The sequence below is a fragment of the Mandrillus leucophaeus genome, unplaced genomic scaffold (assembly GCF_000951045.1).
Source record: "Mandrillus leucophaeus isolate KB7577 unplaced genomic scaffold, Mleu.le_1.0 Scaffold264, whole genome shotgun sequence".
Lineage (NCBI taxonomy): Eukaryota > Metazoa > Chordata > Mammalia > Primates > Cercopithecidae > Mandrillus > Mandrillus leucophaeus.
Window position 1 is genome coordinate 885,219 of NW_012102743.1, and position 15,085 is coordinate 900,303.

Below are 15,085 nucleotides of genomic sequence, written 5' to 3' on the forward strand. Positions count from 1 at the left end.
GCCTCAACCTCCCGAGCACCTGGGACTACAGGTCCATGCCAAAGCACCCGGGACCTTGAGATTTGGTAAGGGCCTTCTCACTCTCACAGCCCACCAAAAGACAGATGCATCATCCTGACTTTTGGCTGAGCCATGCCATGGCCCAGCAGCCTGATCTTTTGTTCACTGGGTCCCACTGTGTAGGAGTGTGTTACACACGGCCCCATCCCACATCAGAACTTTCAGGTCTAAGTACTTCCAAAGATTTCCATCAGAATAGAGAAACTAGAGAAACATGAAAAAGGAGATCATTTTGTTTTGTTTTGTTTTGAGACTGAGTCTTGCTCTGTCGCCTAGGCTGGAGTGCAGTAGCACGATCTTGGCTCACTGCAACCTCCGCCTCCCAGGTTCAAGTGATTCTCCTGCCTCAGCCTCCTGAGTAGCTAGGATTACAGGCACCTGCCACCATGCCCTGCTAATTTTTGTATTTCTGGTAGAGGTGGGTTTTCCTCATGTTGTCCAGGTTGGTCTCAAACTCCAGACCTCAGGTGATCCTCTGCCTTGGCCTTTCAAAGTGCTGGGATTACATGCGTGAGCCAATGCGCCTGGCCAACCATTTGTTTTATGATAAAATGGTCTGGTCATGCAATCCCAGTGGAGATACTAAAGAAGAACTTCACCTTCTCTGCAGTGAATAAAGAGAGCTAGTTAGACGGGCTTTGCCCTGTGTCACATCAGCTGCTATGACCACCTGGGACCATCTTTGAGGTAATGGCTGCCTCTTATTTACCCATTCTCAGAGGAGTGTGTGCTTGAACACAGACTCCTGCATTTGGCCCCCCAAAGCCAGTTCTTTGAGCCTGGGATGGGAAAAATGTAATTTCTGGTAGTGTATAATATTGGCAACAAATTCAATATAGGTGAACAAGTCAACAGGAGGACATGGCTGCCAAATAAAGCTGACACGACTGAGCTCTGGCATCTAGAAAAAGGGGTGACTGTCACCGGGCGTGGTTGCTCACTCCTGTAATCCCAGCACTTTGGGAGGCCGAGGCAGGCGGATCACAAGGTCAGGAGATGGAGACCATCCTGGCTAACACGGTGAAACCCCGTCTCTACTAAAAACACAAAAAATTAGCTGGGTATGGTGGTGGGCGCCTGTAGTCCCAGCTACTCGGGAGGCTGAGGCAGGAGAATAGCGTGAACCCAGGAGGCGGAGTTTGCAGTGGGCCAAGATTGTGCCACTGCACTCCAGCCTGGGTGACAGAGCAAGACTCCATCTCAAAAAATAAAAATTAAAAAAAAGAAAAGAAAGAAAAAGGGGTGATTGTCATACTCATCTGGGTACTGGGCCTCCCTCACCTGGAATACCGCATTTTCCATTGTATTTAACTTGGATATCAACTGGAAGACATTCAGGGCCCAAGAGTTTCTGTTAAGGCCAGGATCAAAAACTGACTTCACTTCCCAAAGAATTATCAAAAGTGGGGGAAGGAAGCGTGCAGTCTTCATTTGTTGCAGTGGTATAGGTGAAGCACAGGGCTGACAGTCAGTACACCTGTGTCGGAGTCCAAGCTCCGGTAATGATTAGCTGTGCAATCCTCAGGAACCTGGGTTATCCTCTTTGAACCTCTCTATCTTCATAAGCAAGATGGTGAAAGTAAAATACCCACTTCAAGGGCTTGCTATGAGGATTAGTTACCATAATGTCTATGGAAGTACTTTGTTACCATCAAGCATTCAGTAAATGTTATTTATTATTATAACCAGCTTCTCTCCAAAAAGATTTTTTCTTCTTTTTGAGTTGTGAATTATTGAACCATGCCATGATGGATTTCTGGTCACTAATAACACATGAAATGAAAACTGGAAGGAACTCGCTAAGATAAATGCACCTCTTAATTGCAACCACTTATGAATATTAGTGATAATGCCAGGGCTCATTGGGCTGACGCTTTTCCCTGGCAGGGATTAATAAACAAACCCACTCTCTTAACAGCCAACCTTCCCTGTTTTTGCTGGCCCTGCATTCCTAGAAAATAACGAAACCTTGCCTTTGGTGTTTAATCTTTAATTTCAGGGAGGCATCACGTTTTACTTCTGATTCAAAGCAGACAGTGAACTTTATTTAGCATACCATTTTCCTACCCTTTCAGAATGCCGCACAAATAACTACTTATGTAAGAAAACAATGAAAAACAGACTTACAAATCCTGCACAGTGTTCGCAGAAGGTTGGTTTGAGATAGGTCATCTCCTGAAAATTATGGATAAATCCTGGTCCCATTTTACAGTGTAGTTGGGATTTCGCTCTCAGGAAGTAAGCCATCATTTCATCTTTACTAATTAGGCCATCCCTGTTAAGAGAATCCAAGAAGGGAGGGATCTTTGAATATCAGGTTGCCACGTAGTTGCCACACTTTAATCACCCACCTCCCCAACCTTTGTGGCCAAAAGCAGATGAGGAATATTCACTTCTCTATTACATCTCAGAGAAAGGGCGAACCTCAAAAGGCATCTTCAGGTGTTGAACGCCTTTTTCAGTGAGCAGAAAATTGTGTATGTGTGCACCCTGCATGTGTGTGTGTGTGCAGGAGCATATTCATGTAAGCACACATGTGGCCTGTGCACTGCGACACAGAAAGTCTTTATTATGAAAAGCAGCTTCCTGAAGGACATCTTTCTAGTCCTTGCCTAGCTGTAAGGTTGCGAGAATTAGGATGATGGAGAAAGGCAGAAAACTGTAATAACTGAGCTGACCATTCTCAAATTCATTCAGCTTGACCCTGTCCGGGCTCCTTGGTGATATTTTCACTCACATCTTAGTGGCTCATAGCCCATTCACTGTGACTGGCTGGGAGCAATTCTTCCAGATCTACTCCACACAGAACAAACCTCTGGTTCTTCCCACCTTCCTACCCCTACTCACCACATACCCTGACTTCTTGTTTATCAAAAATGATCCAATTGGCCAGGTGCAGTGGCTCATGGCACTTTGGGAGGTAATGGTAATCCTAGCACTTTGGGGGGCCAAGGTGGGTGGATCACTTGAGGTCAGGAGTTCAAGGCCAGCCTGACCAACATGGTGAGACCCCTGTCTCTACTAAAAACACAAAAATTAGGTGGGCATGGTGACGTGTGCCTGTAATCCCAGCAACTCAGGAGACTGAGGCACGGAGGCAGAGATTGCAGTGAGCTGAGATCACACCACTGCACTCCAGCCTGGGCAATAGAGCGAGACTCTTTCTCAAAAAAAAAATAAATAAAATAATAATAATAATAATTGGATCCACTTGACACAGGTGAGCTCCATATTGCTTTTTGTCCATTAGCATGTGCTGGTGATCACACCTTTCCTTTCCGGTTCAGAATTCTTTTCTATCTCCTCTGTCCTCTCTTGGGGCTCCTCTCTCAGAGGAAATGTTGCCCCATCCAGCACTCTCCAGCCTCCCTGGGACTCTCCTCCTTCCAGGTTATGCTCAGTCTCTTTCCGTTTCTTCCCCCGTTCACAAATATGCTCAGGACTTTCCCACCTGAAAAATCCCCTTTCTCAGTCCTGCCACCATCTCCAACAGGTGTCTTTTCTCTCTTCCTTCTTTTACTCCCGAGGTTTTCAAAAAGAGAAATCATTAGGCTCTTTTATCATTTCCTCCAGGTACTCTTTATGCCACTTGGGTTTCTAACCCTACAAATCTGTCACCAAGAACATCCTCAGTGGCCTTTTCTCATTGGCAGGAGGTAACACGGAGGCATGTTTCCTTCTTTCGGCGCTCTCCCCTTAGGCACCCTGGAATTGCATGCCACCCTGCTTCTCCTCCTTCCTCTCCAGCTCCCCCTTCTCCAGCTCACTGCAGGGCCCCCTGACTCCTTTCAATGCCTGCATGTAGGAGGGGAGTCCCTGAAGGCTCATTCCTCAGGCCCCAAGCTCACCTCCCTCTAAGCGTTCCCACCAGAGTTTGCTCACAAGATCGCGACTCCAGCTTACAGTGGGGCTGAAGACTTCATCTCCATCCCCAGCCCTGACTGTTGTCCTGAATTTTTGCACCACATCTTCAACAACTTGCTAGACCTCTCTTCCTGATAATCCACTCTCTGTCTCAATCAACGGATCTAAGTCCAACTTCATCTCTTTCTTCCCTGTACTCCCTGCCCAGGCTTCCCTGTTGCTGTTTGCTGTGCCACAATTTTCCCCCAGGCTTGAGAATTTGAGATCCCTTTCTTACCTCCTGTGCAAAATAACTTTGATTTTTGTACATTATAAGTATTATTATTAAAGTTATTTTGCGTAGGAGGTTAAAAAAAAAAAGGATTCTAAATTCTCAAGCCTACTGGGAAATTATGGCACAGCCTAGCACCCAACAGTTATTTTTTCTGCTTCTCTGACCATCCATCCACCATCAAGGAGGCACCAGTGTCTATTATTCCCTTCTTTGTGTTCTTGAGTTCTCATCATTTAGTTCCCGCTTAGGAGGGAGAACATGTGGTATTTGGTTTTCTGTTCCTGCATTAGTTTGCTAGGGATAATAGCATCCACTTCCATCCATGTTCCTGCAAAAGACATGATCTCGTTTTTTTGTGTTTTTTTTGAGACAGAGATTCGCTCTTGTTGCCCAGGCTGGAGTGCAATGGCACGATCTTGGCTCATCACAACCTCTGCCTCCCTGGTTCAAGGGATTCTCCTGCCTCAGCCTCCAGCATGTGCCACCATGCCTGACTCATTTTTGTATTTTCAGTAGAGATGGGGTTTCTCCATGTTGGTCAGACTGGTCTCACTCTCGACCTTGGGTGATCCACCTGCCTCGGCCTCCCAAAGTGTTGGAATTACAGGCGTGAGCCACTGTACCTGGCAATCTCATTCTTTTTTATGGCCGCGTAATAGTCCATGGTGTATATGTACCACGTTTTCTTTATTCAATCTATTATTGATGGGTATTTACGTTGATTATATGACTTTGATATTTGAATAGTGCTTCAGTGAACACTCACATGCTTGTGTCTTTACTACAGAATGATTTCTATTCCTCTGGGTATATACTCAGTAATGGGATTGCTGGGTTGAAGTGTAGTTCTGTTTTCAGCTACTTGAGGAATCGCCATACTGCTTTGCACAATGGTTGAATGAATTACACTCCCACCAACAGTGTGTAAGTGTTCCCTTTCCTCTGCAACCTCACTAGCATCTGTTATTTTTTTACTTTCTTTCTTTTTTTATTTTTTAATTTCTTTTGAGATGGAGGCTCGCTCTGTTGTCCAGACTGGAGTGCAGTGGTGCGATCTTGGCTCACTGCAAGCTCTACCTCTCAGGTTCACGCCATTCTCTTGCCTCAGCCTCCCGAGTAGCTGGGACTACAGGCCCCCGTCACCATGCCCGGCTAATTTTTTGTATTTTTAGTAGAGACGGGGTTTCACCATGTTAGCCAGGATGGCCTTGATCCCCTGACCTCGTGATCCACCCGCCTCAGCCTCCCAAAGTGCTGGGATTACAGGCGTGGGCCACTGCGCCCGGCCAAGTTTTTGACTTTATAATAGCCATTCCTGGCTGGGCACAGTGGCTCACACCAGGAATCCCAGAACTTTGGGAGGCCAAGGCAGGTGGATCATCTGAGGTCAGGAGTTCGGGACCAGTCTGACCAACATGGACTAGTCTGGCCAACATGATGGAACCTCGTCTCTACTTAAAAAAAAAAAAAAAAAAAATTGCCTGGCATGGTGGTGCATGCCTGTAATCCCAGCTACTCAGGAGGCTGAGGAATGAGAATCACCTGAACCCAGGAGGCGGAGGTTGCAATGAGCCGAGATTGTGCCACTGCACTCCAGCTTGGATGAAAGAACAAGACTCTGTCTCAAAACAAAACAAAACAAAAATAATAATAATAGCCATTCTGACTGGTATGAGATGATATCTCACTGTAGTTTTTATTTGCATTTCTCTAATGATCAGTGATATTGAGCTTTTTTTCATATGCTTATTGTCCACATGTATGTCTTCTTTACAGAAGTGTCTATTTGTGTCTTTTGCCCACTCAAAGGAATGGGCACTGATTTCATAATGAAGGTGCCAAAAACAATCTTTATTATATATATGATAAATAAATTTATTAATGCATTGTCTCACAAATTTATGACATCATTTGCTACGTAAATTTGTGTAACAGTACATTAGCCCATCTCCCCTCCTAGGGACTCACAACGTAACACACTTTAGCCTATTAAAAGCTTTGGGAAGTCACACAGTAAAGACACCTATTTAATGAGATTTAACCCTGTGTTTCTCACATGTGATTAGTTAGTTCCTTTTTCAAAAGTACTAATTGATAGCTACTTCTGTGGAACATCATTTGGAAAACAGTACCTTAGAGAAAACATCTTTTTGAGACTTTCCAGTATTAACCACTCAAAACTTTAGTGTCATGTAAGCAAGATATGAATAGTTCAAACCTTCATTCATAGAAAACAATTCTATAGATATCAGTAAGTAGAGATAATGATGATATATAGAGAGAGATAGATGCAGATATTTGCTAGGACAATCTAAATTCTGTCTCTAGAACCAACAGATAAATGAAGACTGGGAAGTTATTTTAAGTCAATGTCCTATTTACATGTCACTAATAGTAACAAACTAAGCAAGAAGTGGGTAGTTAGCAGGCAATTTAAATTTTACTTTGTGAAGGAAGTTAATGTTTCTAATAGAATTTATTTTAAAAGTATTCTTTGTTCTGGGTATATAATGAAGATGAATTTAAGATTTTAAGTTATGTTAATGTGTCAAGGCTTTTCTTGGTGTGTTGAATTACAGATTTTATTTTCTTAAATTCAATTAAGAAAAAATGGCTAGAGACAAGGTCCCACCATGTTGCCCAGGCTGGTCTGAAACTTCAAACGATCCTCCTACCTCAGCCTCCAAAAATGCTGGCATTACAGGTGTGAGGTATCACACCTGGCCCCAGATTTCATTTTTTTAAAAAATCTCATACCAGCAAAAATATTCGAGAATTTTAATGTAATTTCATTTGCCCATTTACCAAAACAAAATCCAGCATTTCCTTACAGGTGATTTTTAAATTAGGAACTGATCTTGTACAATTAACAATCAAATTATTAATGCCAGGATTTCTCAGCAGTTTTTTTTCCAAATCATTATTTTCTTTTAATGAGTTGCATTTTAGTCTCTAAAGCAGTTTAATTTTTAGGAATCATTTGACACTAAAAAGCAATATATTTTTTCTTCGTTTATCAAGACAACCTTTGATCAATCAAAGGAAAAAGCACGAATGCTTCTTGGCTATCTGCAGCTATCGTCTGCTTTAATGAAGACTATAAATAAGTTTTGTTTTTTTTTTGAGACAAAGTCTTGCTCAGTCACTCAGGCTGGGGTACAGTGGTGCTATCTCAGCTCACTGCAACCTCTGCCTCCCAGGCTCAAGCGATTCTCCCTCCTCAGCCACCCAAGTAGCTGGGATTATAGGCCTGTGCCACCACGCCCAGTGAATTTTTGTATTTTTAGTAGAGACAGAGTTTCGTCATGTTGGCCAGGCTGGTCTTGAACTCCTGGCCTCAAGTGATCTTCCTGCCTCAGCCTCCCAAAGTGCTGGCATTACAGGCGTCAGCCACCATGCCTGGCCAAAATTTTTTTTTTAAATGCTCAAGAGTTTTAAGATTGCCTTCAGGTCCACTAATGCCAAAGATTCTCCCAGGTTAGATCTAATTATATTTCTCCTCTACTCTTTTTTGGTGGAGATTTTTTGGGGTTGAGAGCTAAGCAATAGAGGCAATATAGCAAGTGGAGTGCTTGGATAATTTACAAATATGCACTTGTGCTCAACACTGACAACACGGTCTGCCCTGTGATTCCATTCAGGTCATGTTCATATACACCAAGAAAATAATCAGTGACGAATTAAACCTGGCTCATCAAAGCACTAGGGTTGAAGCTGTCAAGACGTAAATTACAAGTTTCCCTTTTCTCCTCTGATAATAATTTTCTGCTTTACGATAGTTGCAGTAAAATAAAACAAAATTAAAACTTACTGATCTTTGTCCAGCACACAGAAGGAATCCAAGAAGGGAAAATTGGCAGCTATACTTTCAAAGTCCTCTTGGGAAATGTACCCGTCATGGTCATGATCATAGTTTCTAAATACAGACTGCAAAGGAAAGATCAGTATTTATTGAATGACTACGAGGCAGGCTCTGCACTTGTTATTGTGAAAGCAGTGATAACCAGCATTGGTCCTTTCTCTCAAGGAGCTTAGAATCTAGTGAAAGATAACTAAGTCGAGAAGCCTTTATAACGTAAGAGACAAGTAGTTTGCTGAGGATAAAAACAGAGTAATGGTTGGATGTGGTGGCTCACACCTGTAATCCCAGCACTTTGGGAGCTGGAGGCAGAGGTGGGAAGATCACTAGAGCCCAAGAGTTTGAGACCAGCCTGAGCAACATAGAGAGACCTCATTGCTACAAATTTTTTTTTTTAAATTAGCTGGGCATGGTGGTGCATGCCTTTAGTCCCAGCCACTTGTGAGGCTGAGGCAGGAGGCTTGCTTAGCCCAGGAGTTCGAGGTTACAACGAGCCAAGATCACACCACTGCACTCTAGCCTGGGCAATAGAGTAAGGCATCATCCCCAAAAAATGAATTTAAAATAAAATTAAAAATAAAACTTGGGCTGGGCACGGTGGTTCACACCTGTAATCCCAGCACTTTAGGAGGCCGAAGTGGGTGGATCACCTGAGGTCAGAATTCAAGACCACCCTGACCAACATGATGAAAACCCCATCTCTACTAAAAATAAAATAAAATAAAAAATTAGCCAGGTATGGTGGCATAACGCCTACAATCCCAGCTACTCAAGGGGCAGAGGTACGAGAATCACTTGAACCTGGGAGGAGGAGGTTGCAGAGAGCTGAGATGGCACCATTGCACTCCAGCCTGGGCAACAGTAGCAAAACTCCATCTCAGTAAATAAATAAATAAAAACAGAGTGCTATTGGTAGGGGGGAAAGAGGAGGTAGATTAAGAAAGGTTTCCTGGGAAAAGCAAGGTTTAAACTGAAACCTCAGGGTTGAGTAGAAATTGGCTTAGTGAATTTATAAATTCCAATACCATGACAATAGAAAATAAAGTTTTAAGGTGTTATCTCAAAAAATAAACTGTACATTTAAGGCAATTCCAGTCAAAATCCCAGTAGGGATTTGTTTTAAATGAACAAATTGATTATAAGGTTCAAATCAAAGTGGTTACGTTGAAAACAGGCTAAAAATTATTTTAAATGAAGAGTAATGAGGCGGAACATGCCCTTTCAGAAATCAAATATTCTACACAGCTACACTAATCAAAACAACATGATACAAATTACCATGGAGAGTGGAGTCCAGAAACAAACCCATGTATATATGGGAATTTAAAATATCAAAAAGTGTCTTTTAAAATCCACAGAGAAATTATGGATTATCCAATAACCGCTACTGAGTTAAATGACTAATAATCTTACAAAATAAATTACCTCCAAACTAAATTCTAGATGTATTATATATTATTTATTTATTTATCTTTTTAGAGACAGGATCTCACTCTGTTGCCCAGGCTGCAGTGCAGTGGCATGATCATAGCTCACTGCAGCCTCAAACTCCTGGAATCAAGCCATCCTCCTGCATCAGCCTCCCAAAGTGCTGGGATTATAGGCATGAGCCTCCGCACTAGTGTATTACATAGTTTAATGCAAAAACACCCAAAGCTATAAAACGTCAAAGATAAATAGATGAAAATATTTTTCACATTTCATAATCTTTGTGTGAAAAAGGGCTTTCTTAGCATGACATCAATGTCAGAAGCCATAAAGAAAAATATTTTATTTAATGAAATGCAAAAAATTTGAACCAAAAAAGCTCAATTAACAAATTTTAAGATAAATGTCAAACAGAGCAAGTTATTTGCAGCATATGCGAGAGCAAAGACACAAAAGTCAAACAGGCAATCACCAAATAAAAATACAAATAGTCAATACATCCATGGAAAGTTATTCAGCTCTGCTAATCATTACAGAAATAAAAATGAAAATAAAATCTTGGCCGGGCGCAGTGGCTCAAGCCTGTAATCCCAGCACTTTGGGAGGCCGAGACGGGCGGATCACGGGGTCAGGAGATCGAGACCATCCTGGCTAACACGGTGAAACCCCGTCTCTACTAAAAAATACAAAAAACTAGCCGGGCGAGGTGGCGGGCGCCTGTAGTCCCAGCTACTCGGGAGGCTGAGGCAGGAGAATGGCGTAAACCCGGGGGGCGGAGCTTGCAGTGAGCTGAGATCCGGCCACTGCACTCCGGCCTGGGGGACAGAGCGAGACTCTGTCTCAAAAAAAAAAAAAAAAATCTTAAAATACTGTAATTGATCATCTTCTAGGGTATGAGACAATAGTTACTCTTGTATCAATTTAGTGATGTAAATAGCCACAATATTTCTGGAGGACAATCAGGAATTTTAAGTGCCTACTCTCTGACACAGCAATTCCACTTCTAGGAATCTGTTCTAAAGAACTCGAAGAAAGTTGCATAAGACATACATGTATATATGTATGTAGTATATCTGTGTTTATATATACATAGAGATAGAGAATAAAGTCATATAAGATAATCTACAAATTATCAGTGGTTATCCCTGGAGAATAGAATTACCAAGACCTGAAAGTAAAGCTTTTTATTTTCTATAATTTATGTAATGCTTTAATATTCTTGATGATTCTACCTTCCTTTATAATCAGAAAAGAACAAAAAAGTTTCCCATTGCCCTCTGCAAAATTAGGTTTTCAAAAACTTTTGTAAGTTCTTTCTGCAAACACATGTACACAAATTTATATTTGATTTTGATTCCAGTTTTAATTAATCTCTCTCCTTTTCCCAGTAGTTTCTGTCTGTTCTATCTATCTATATTGCCCTGTGTTGCAAGTTGCTTCAGGAGTATTTTGGGAAGTAGTTAGGTATAAATGAATGAGTTAATTAAAAATATGACTCAAATGAGCCCATCTCAAGCTTTTTCATAGGTAACAGAATTGTGCAAAATCAGAAAACATTACCTTTTTATTTTTAAAATCCCAGTATCATTACTTAGCTATAATAAAAATAGCTTAAAAGTTAACTATTTTGGAATGCCTACTATTTATAGTTTAACATCCATATTTATACTGCAAGTAGATTTTTTGTGGAGTAAAATTCATCATAAAATCCAGGTCTTTTGTTTGATTGAACCAATGGTAAGGAATTTGGAGAATAAGGAAGAGAGAGTAGGTAAGGAAGACAGAATGAGACAGAGAGAGAGAGAGCAGAGGAAGTCAGTATGTAGAATGAGACTGGGAGAGGGAACAGCTCTGTCTTCCGTTTCCTGGCTTCAGACATTCCTGAGCTGCAACTCAGTCCTTGCATTCCCTGGGGGCCCCTGGATCCTTTTCTCACCTTCCCCAGCTCTAAGCTGGATCTGTTACTACCATAGGCTCCATTGGACCTTATCTCCTTCTCAGACCTTCCCTCACTAATACTCCTTTTGGCACCACCCTTTTCCTTCCTGCCTCACACGCTCCACAAAATTTTTCTTTCAGCACCTCCTGGTTCCCTAAATTATCCAAGATGTAAGACATTCTTTCTTTTTCTTTAAACATCTTCTCCCAGAAAAAAGCACATTCTGTCCCAAAGACTCAATTCTGTTGCACCAGCAGATGTACCTACCAATCCATTAAAGTCGACATTTAATTCAGGATCACAGTTTCCTGTACCCTAGATGTTTCCGTGTTCCCCCCATTGGCACTTCTACTCTTTTTTCTACATGGAAAACTCTGACAGAGCCTTGTCCTACATTAGGTGATTTTTCTAATCTCAATTACATTGGGCTGCTGTATCATAAAATTCCAAAACTATACAAAAGAAGAAACTATCCAACTTACAGGATTTCTTTCCTGCCCTTGGGTAATCAATTTATTGGGCATCTTAGTGGGACCTATGTGGGTTTTTCATGGGTGATTCTAATCCCCAATCCCTTGAGCTGTTGACAATGACAGAGGTGGCAAATGCCTGGGAAAGAGAATTGCTGGGAGTAGCTGAGAGTATCTGGGCAAGAGAGAGTAGACTGACAACAAAGGGAAAAGGGCTTTCCTGATCGATTCTCCCCAGGGCCCAATGCCAGGTAGCGCTAAGTGCCTGCTAAATTGTTCCTACCTGCCAGAGGGTTGTTTTCATAGATTCCATCAGATTCGTGGACAATCGCGGAATATTCTGGAAAGGGAAAGGGTCTTCAAGTGCCCTCTCTTTATTCTCCCTCAACCACTTACCTCAACTAATTTCCTTATGTGCTTGTTGATGACCGTGGGGTCTGGCTTTGGCATCACCCCTAATGCCCACTCGAGGGGCACCACAGGCTTGTTGGGTGTTGTAGGGGAGGTAGGCTGCTGACAAAAAACACACATATTTTTCAACTTTATTATTATTATTATTTTGAGACAGGGTCTGGCTCTGTCACCCAGGCTGGAGTGCAGTGGCATCATTTCAGTTCACTGCAACTTCTGCCTCCCGGGCTCAAGCCATCCTTCCATCTCAGCCTACCAAGTATCTAGGACCACAGGTGTGTGTCACCACACCCAGCTAATTTTTGTATTTTTAGTACAAATGGGGTTTCACCATGTTGCACAGGCTGGTCTCCAACTCCCGGGCTCAAGTAATTCTCCGGCTTAGGCCTCCCAAAGTGCAGGGATTATAGGCATGAGCTACCACACCTGGCCATATTTTTCAACATTAACTGGGGCCTTGAGCAACTAGGAGGACCAGAGACACTGAGAAGAATGAATAAGTTTTGTATATTCATAATACCAGTAGAAACTTACATGTATGTATCTCTTAAATGCTTATAAAACAAGCACCTTATGTTGATGGAATCTAATCTGTAACTAAATACATGTTTAGATACTGCCTTTTGTTTAACAGCAACTTAAATTCTATTATTTTATTTTTATTTTTTATTTACTTTTTTTTGTTTTTTTGAGACAGAGTCTCTCTCTGTCACCCAGGCCGGAGTGCAGTGGCAAGATCTCGGCTCACTGAAATCTCTGCCTCCCAAGTTCAAGCGATTCTTGTGCCTCAGCCTCCTGAGTAGCTGGTATTACAGGCATCCACCACCAAGCCCAGCTAATTTTTGTATTTTTATTAGGGATGGGGTTCCACCATGTTGGCCAGGCTGGTCTCAAACTCCTGACCTCAGGTGATCCAGCTGCCTTGGCCTCCCAAAGTGCTGGGATTACAGGTGTGAGTCACCACACCCAGCCTAAATTCTATTATTTTAAATGGGAAAAAGCAGTGCACTCCCAGTCCGTCCAAAAATCCTATCCAAGTTCTCCAAATATCACTAAAACTTATGTATATAACAATCCATCATGGATTTTTGTGTAATACAGGATATAAAAACACCAGTTATCTAATTCTCTAATACTTAGTGATCAGTTATGGTGCATGCAGCAAATGGGTACCAGTGGGTGGCCAAGTTTATGTCCTCACGTCTGCACCTTGCTCAACACGCTTAAGCGCTTCTGACTGTTCTGCCAATCATTAGGTCTCTCTGGCCGTCTTTGGTGAACTCGCTTTCTCCACAGATTTTTCTGCATTCTCACAAGACATTTGCACATAAAACTGTGAGGAAGATGGCAGCATAATGCATAACATACTTGGACAACACAAGCAGAGAACACAATCCTTTTAGGAGACCAGCCAAGACTGGTGTTCACTTTATATCCTCTTCCTGAAAGCTTCATACAATGTCAACATTTTTGCTGGTGCACACATGCAAATCTATTTTTTTTCTATCCTTTCTTTTTAATTTATATTTATAGAGGCTGGGCACAGTGGCTCATGCCTGTAATCCCAGCACTTTGGGAGGCAAAGGCAAGTGGATCACCTGAGGTCAGGAGTTCAAGACCACCCAGGCCAACATGGTGAAACCCCCTCTCTACTAAAGATACAAAAAACTTAGCTGGGTATGGTGGCACGTGCCTGTAGTCCAAGCTACTTGGGAGGCTGAGGCAGGAGAATTGCTTGAGCCAGTGAGGTGGAGTTGCAGTGAGCTGAGATTATGCCACTGCACTCCAGCCTTGGAGACAGAGCAAGACTCCATTTCAAAAAAAAAATTACATTTGTAGATATATATACATGTGTGTGTGTGTGTGTGTGTATTTTAGAGACAGGGTCTCACTATGTTGCCCAGGCTGGAGTGCAGTAGTTATTCATAGGCACCATCCCACTACTGATCAGCACAGGAATATATATATATATATATATATGTCCTGTTAGTCCTGTCCCTCTAAGAGAAAGCTAATACAATTATTTTCCCACTCCATCCCCTTTCCAGCTCCCCATCCTACTAAGAGCCACCTCTATCATTCAATAAAACCTCTGCATTCACCATCCTTCAAGTCCGTGTGACCTGATTCTTCTTGGATGCCAGACAAGGACCCAGGTACCAAGAAGGTTGGGTGTAAAAGCCTGTCACCCTGACTCTCCACTGAGTTGGCTAACACTTAGCTATCCATGGACAGCAACTGCTAAAAGAGCATTAACTGTAACACACCCCTAAATGCTGTCTTGGGGCCAGAGCCCAAAAGCACTCTCCCCAGCCCCCACAATGGCACCCACTTGTCTGCATGTTCCCCCTCCTGCAAGGGGTTTGAATGTGGCCACACCCCTGTCACAAGTCTCAGTGAAGGGATCCAGGGAACTCTCCCATCTCATCAGGACATGTCAAATAGGCTGACACTCCACTTAGAGAAGAGACGGAAAGACTGGGAAATGTCTTGTGTTTAGATTCATAGGATTTTAGCACTTGGAAGGGACTTTTGAAAGCTTTTGCTCTTACAACAAATAAAAAGACTTTTGTATGTTTGATGGAAAAATCTCCTAAAATTGGAAAAAATTGATCCTGAAAATAAACTAAAGTAAAACTAAAGGCACACAAGGCAGACAAGTGTGCTAAAATGGCCATTCCTATGCTGTTCCTGAGTTGAGGGATGGTAGAAGCAGAACTAGGATGGAAGACAGGCCTGACACTGAATCCTAGCTCTCCAACTTAGCAGCTGTTTGATCC

General features: G+C 42.3%; 1 protein-coding gene across 1 annotated transcript in view; it reads right to left on the bottom strand.

The window, feature by feature from the left end:
* Nucleotides 1-15,085, bottom strand: part of RASGRP3 (RAS guanyl releasing protein 3 (calcium and DAG-regulated)) — a 95,240-nt gene that overhangs the window by 10,497 nt on the left and 69,658 nt on the right. Inside the window, exons 12-14 of the mRNA XM_011984229.1 lie at nt 12,291-12,407; nt 8,010-8,125; nt 2,188-2,335 (exon numbers count right to left, since the gene is read on the bottom strand). Of these exons, the coding sequence (XP_011839619.1) occupies nt 2,188-2,335; nt 8,010-8,125; nt 12,291-12,407 (381 nt within the window). The remainder of the gene's footprint in view (nt 1-2,187; nt 2,336-8,009; nt 8,126-12,290; nt 12,408-15,085) is intronic.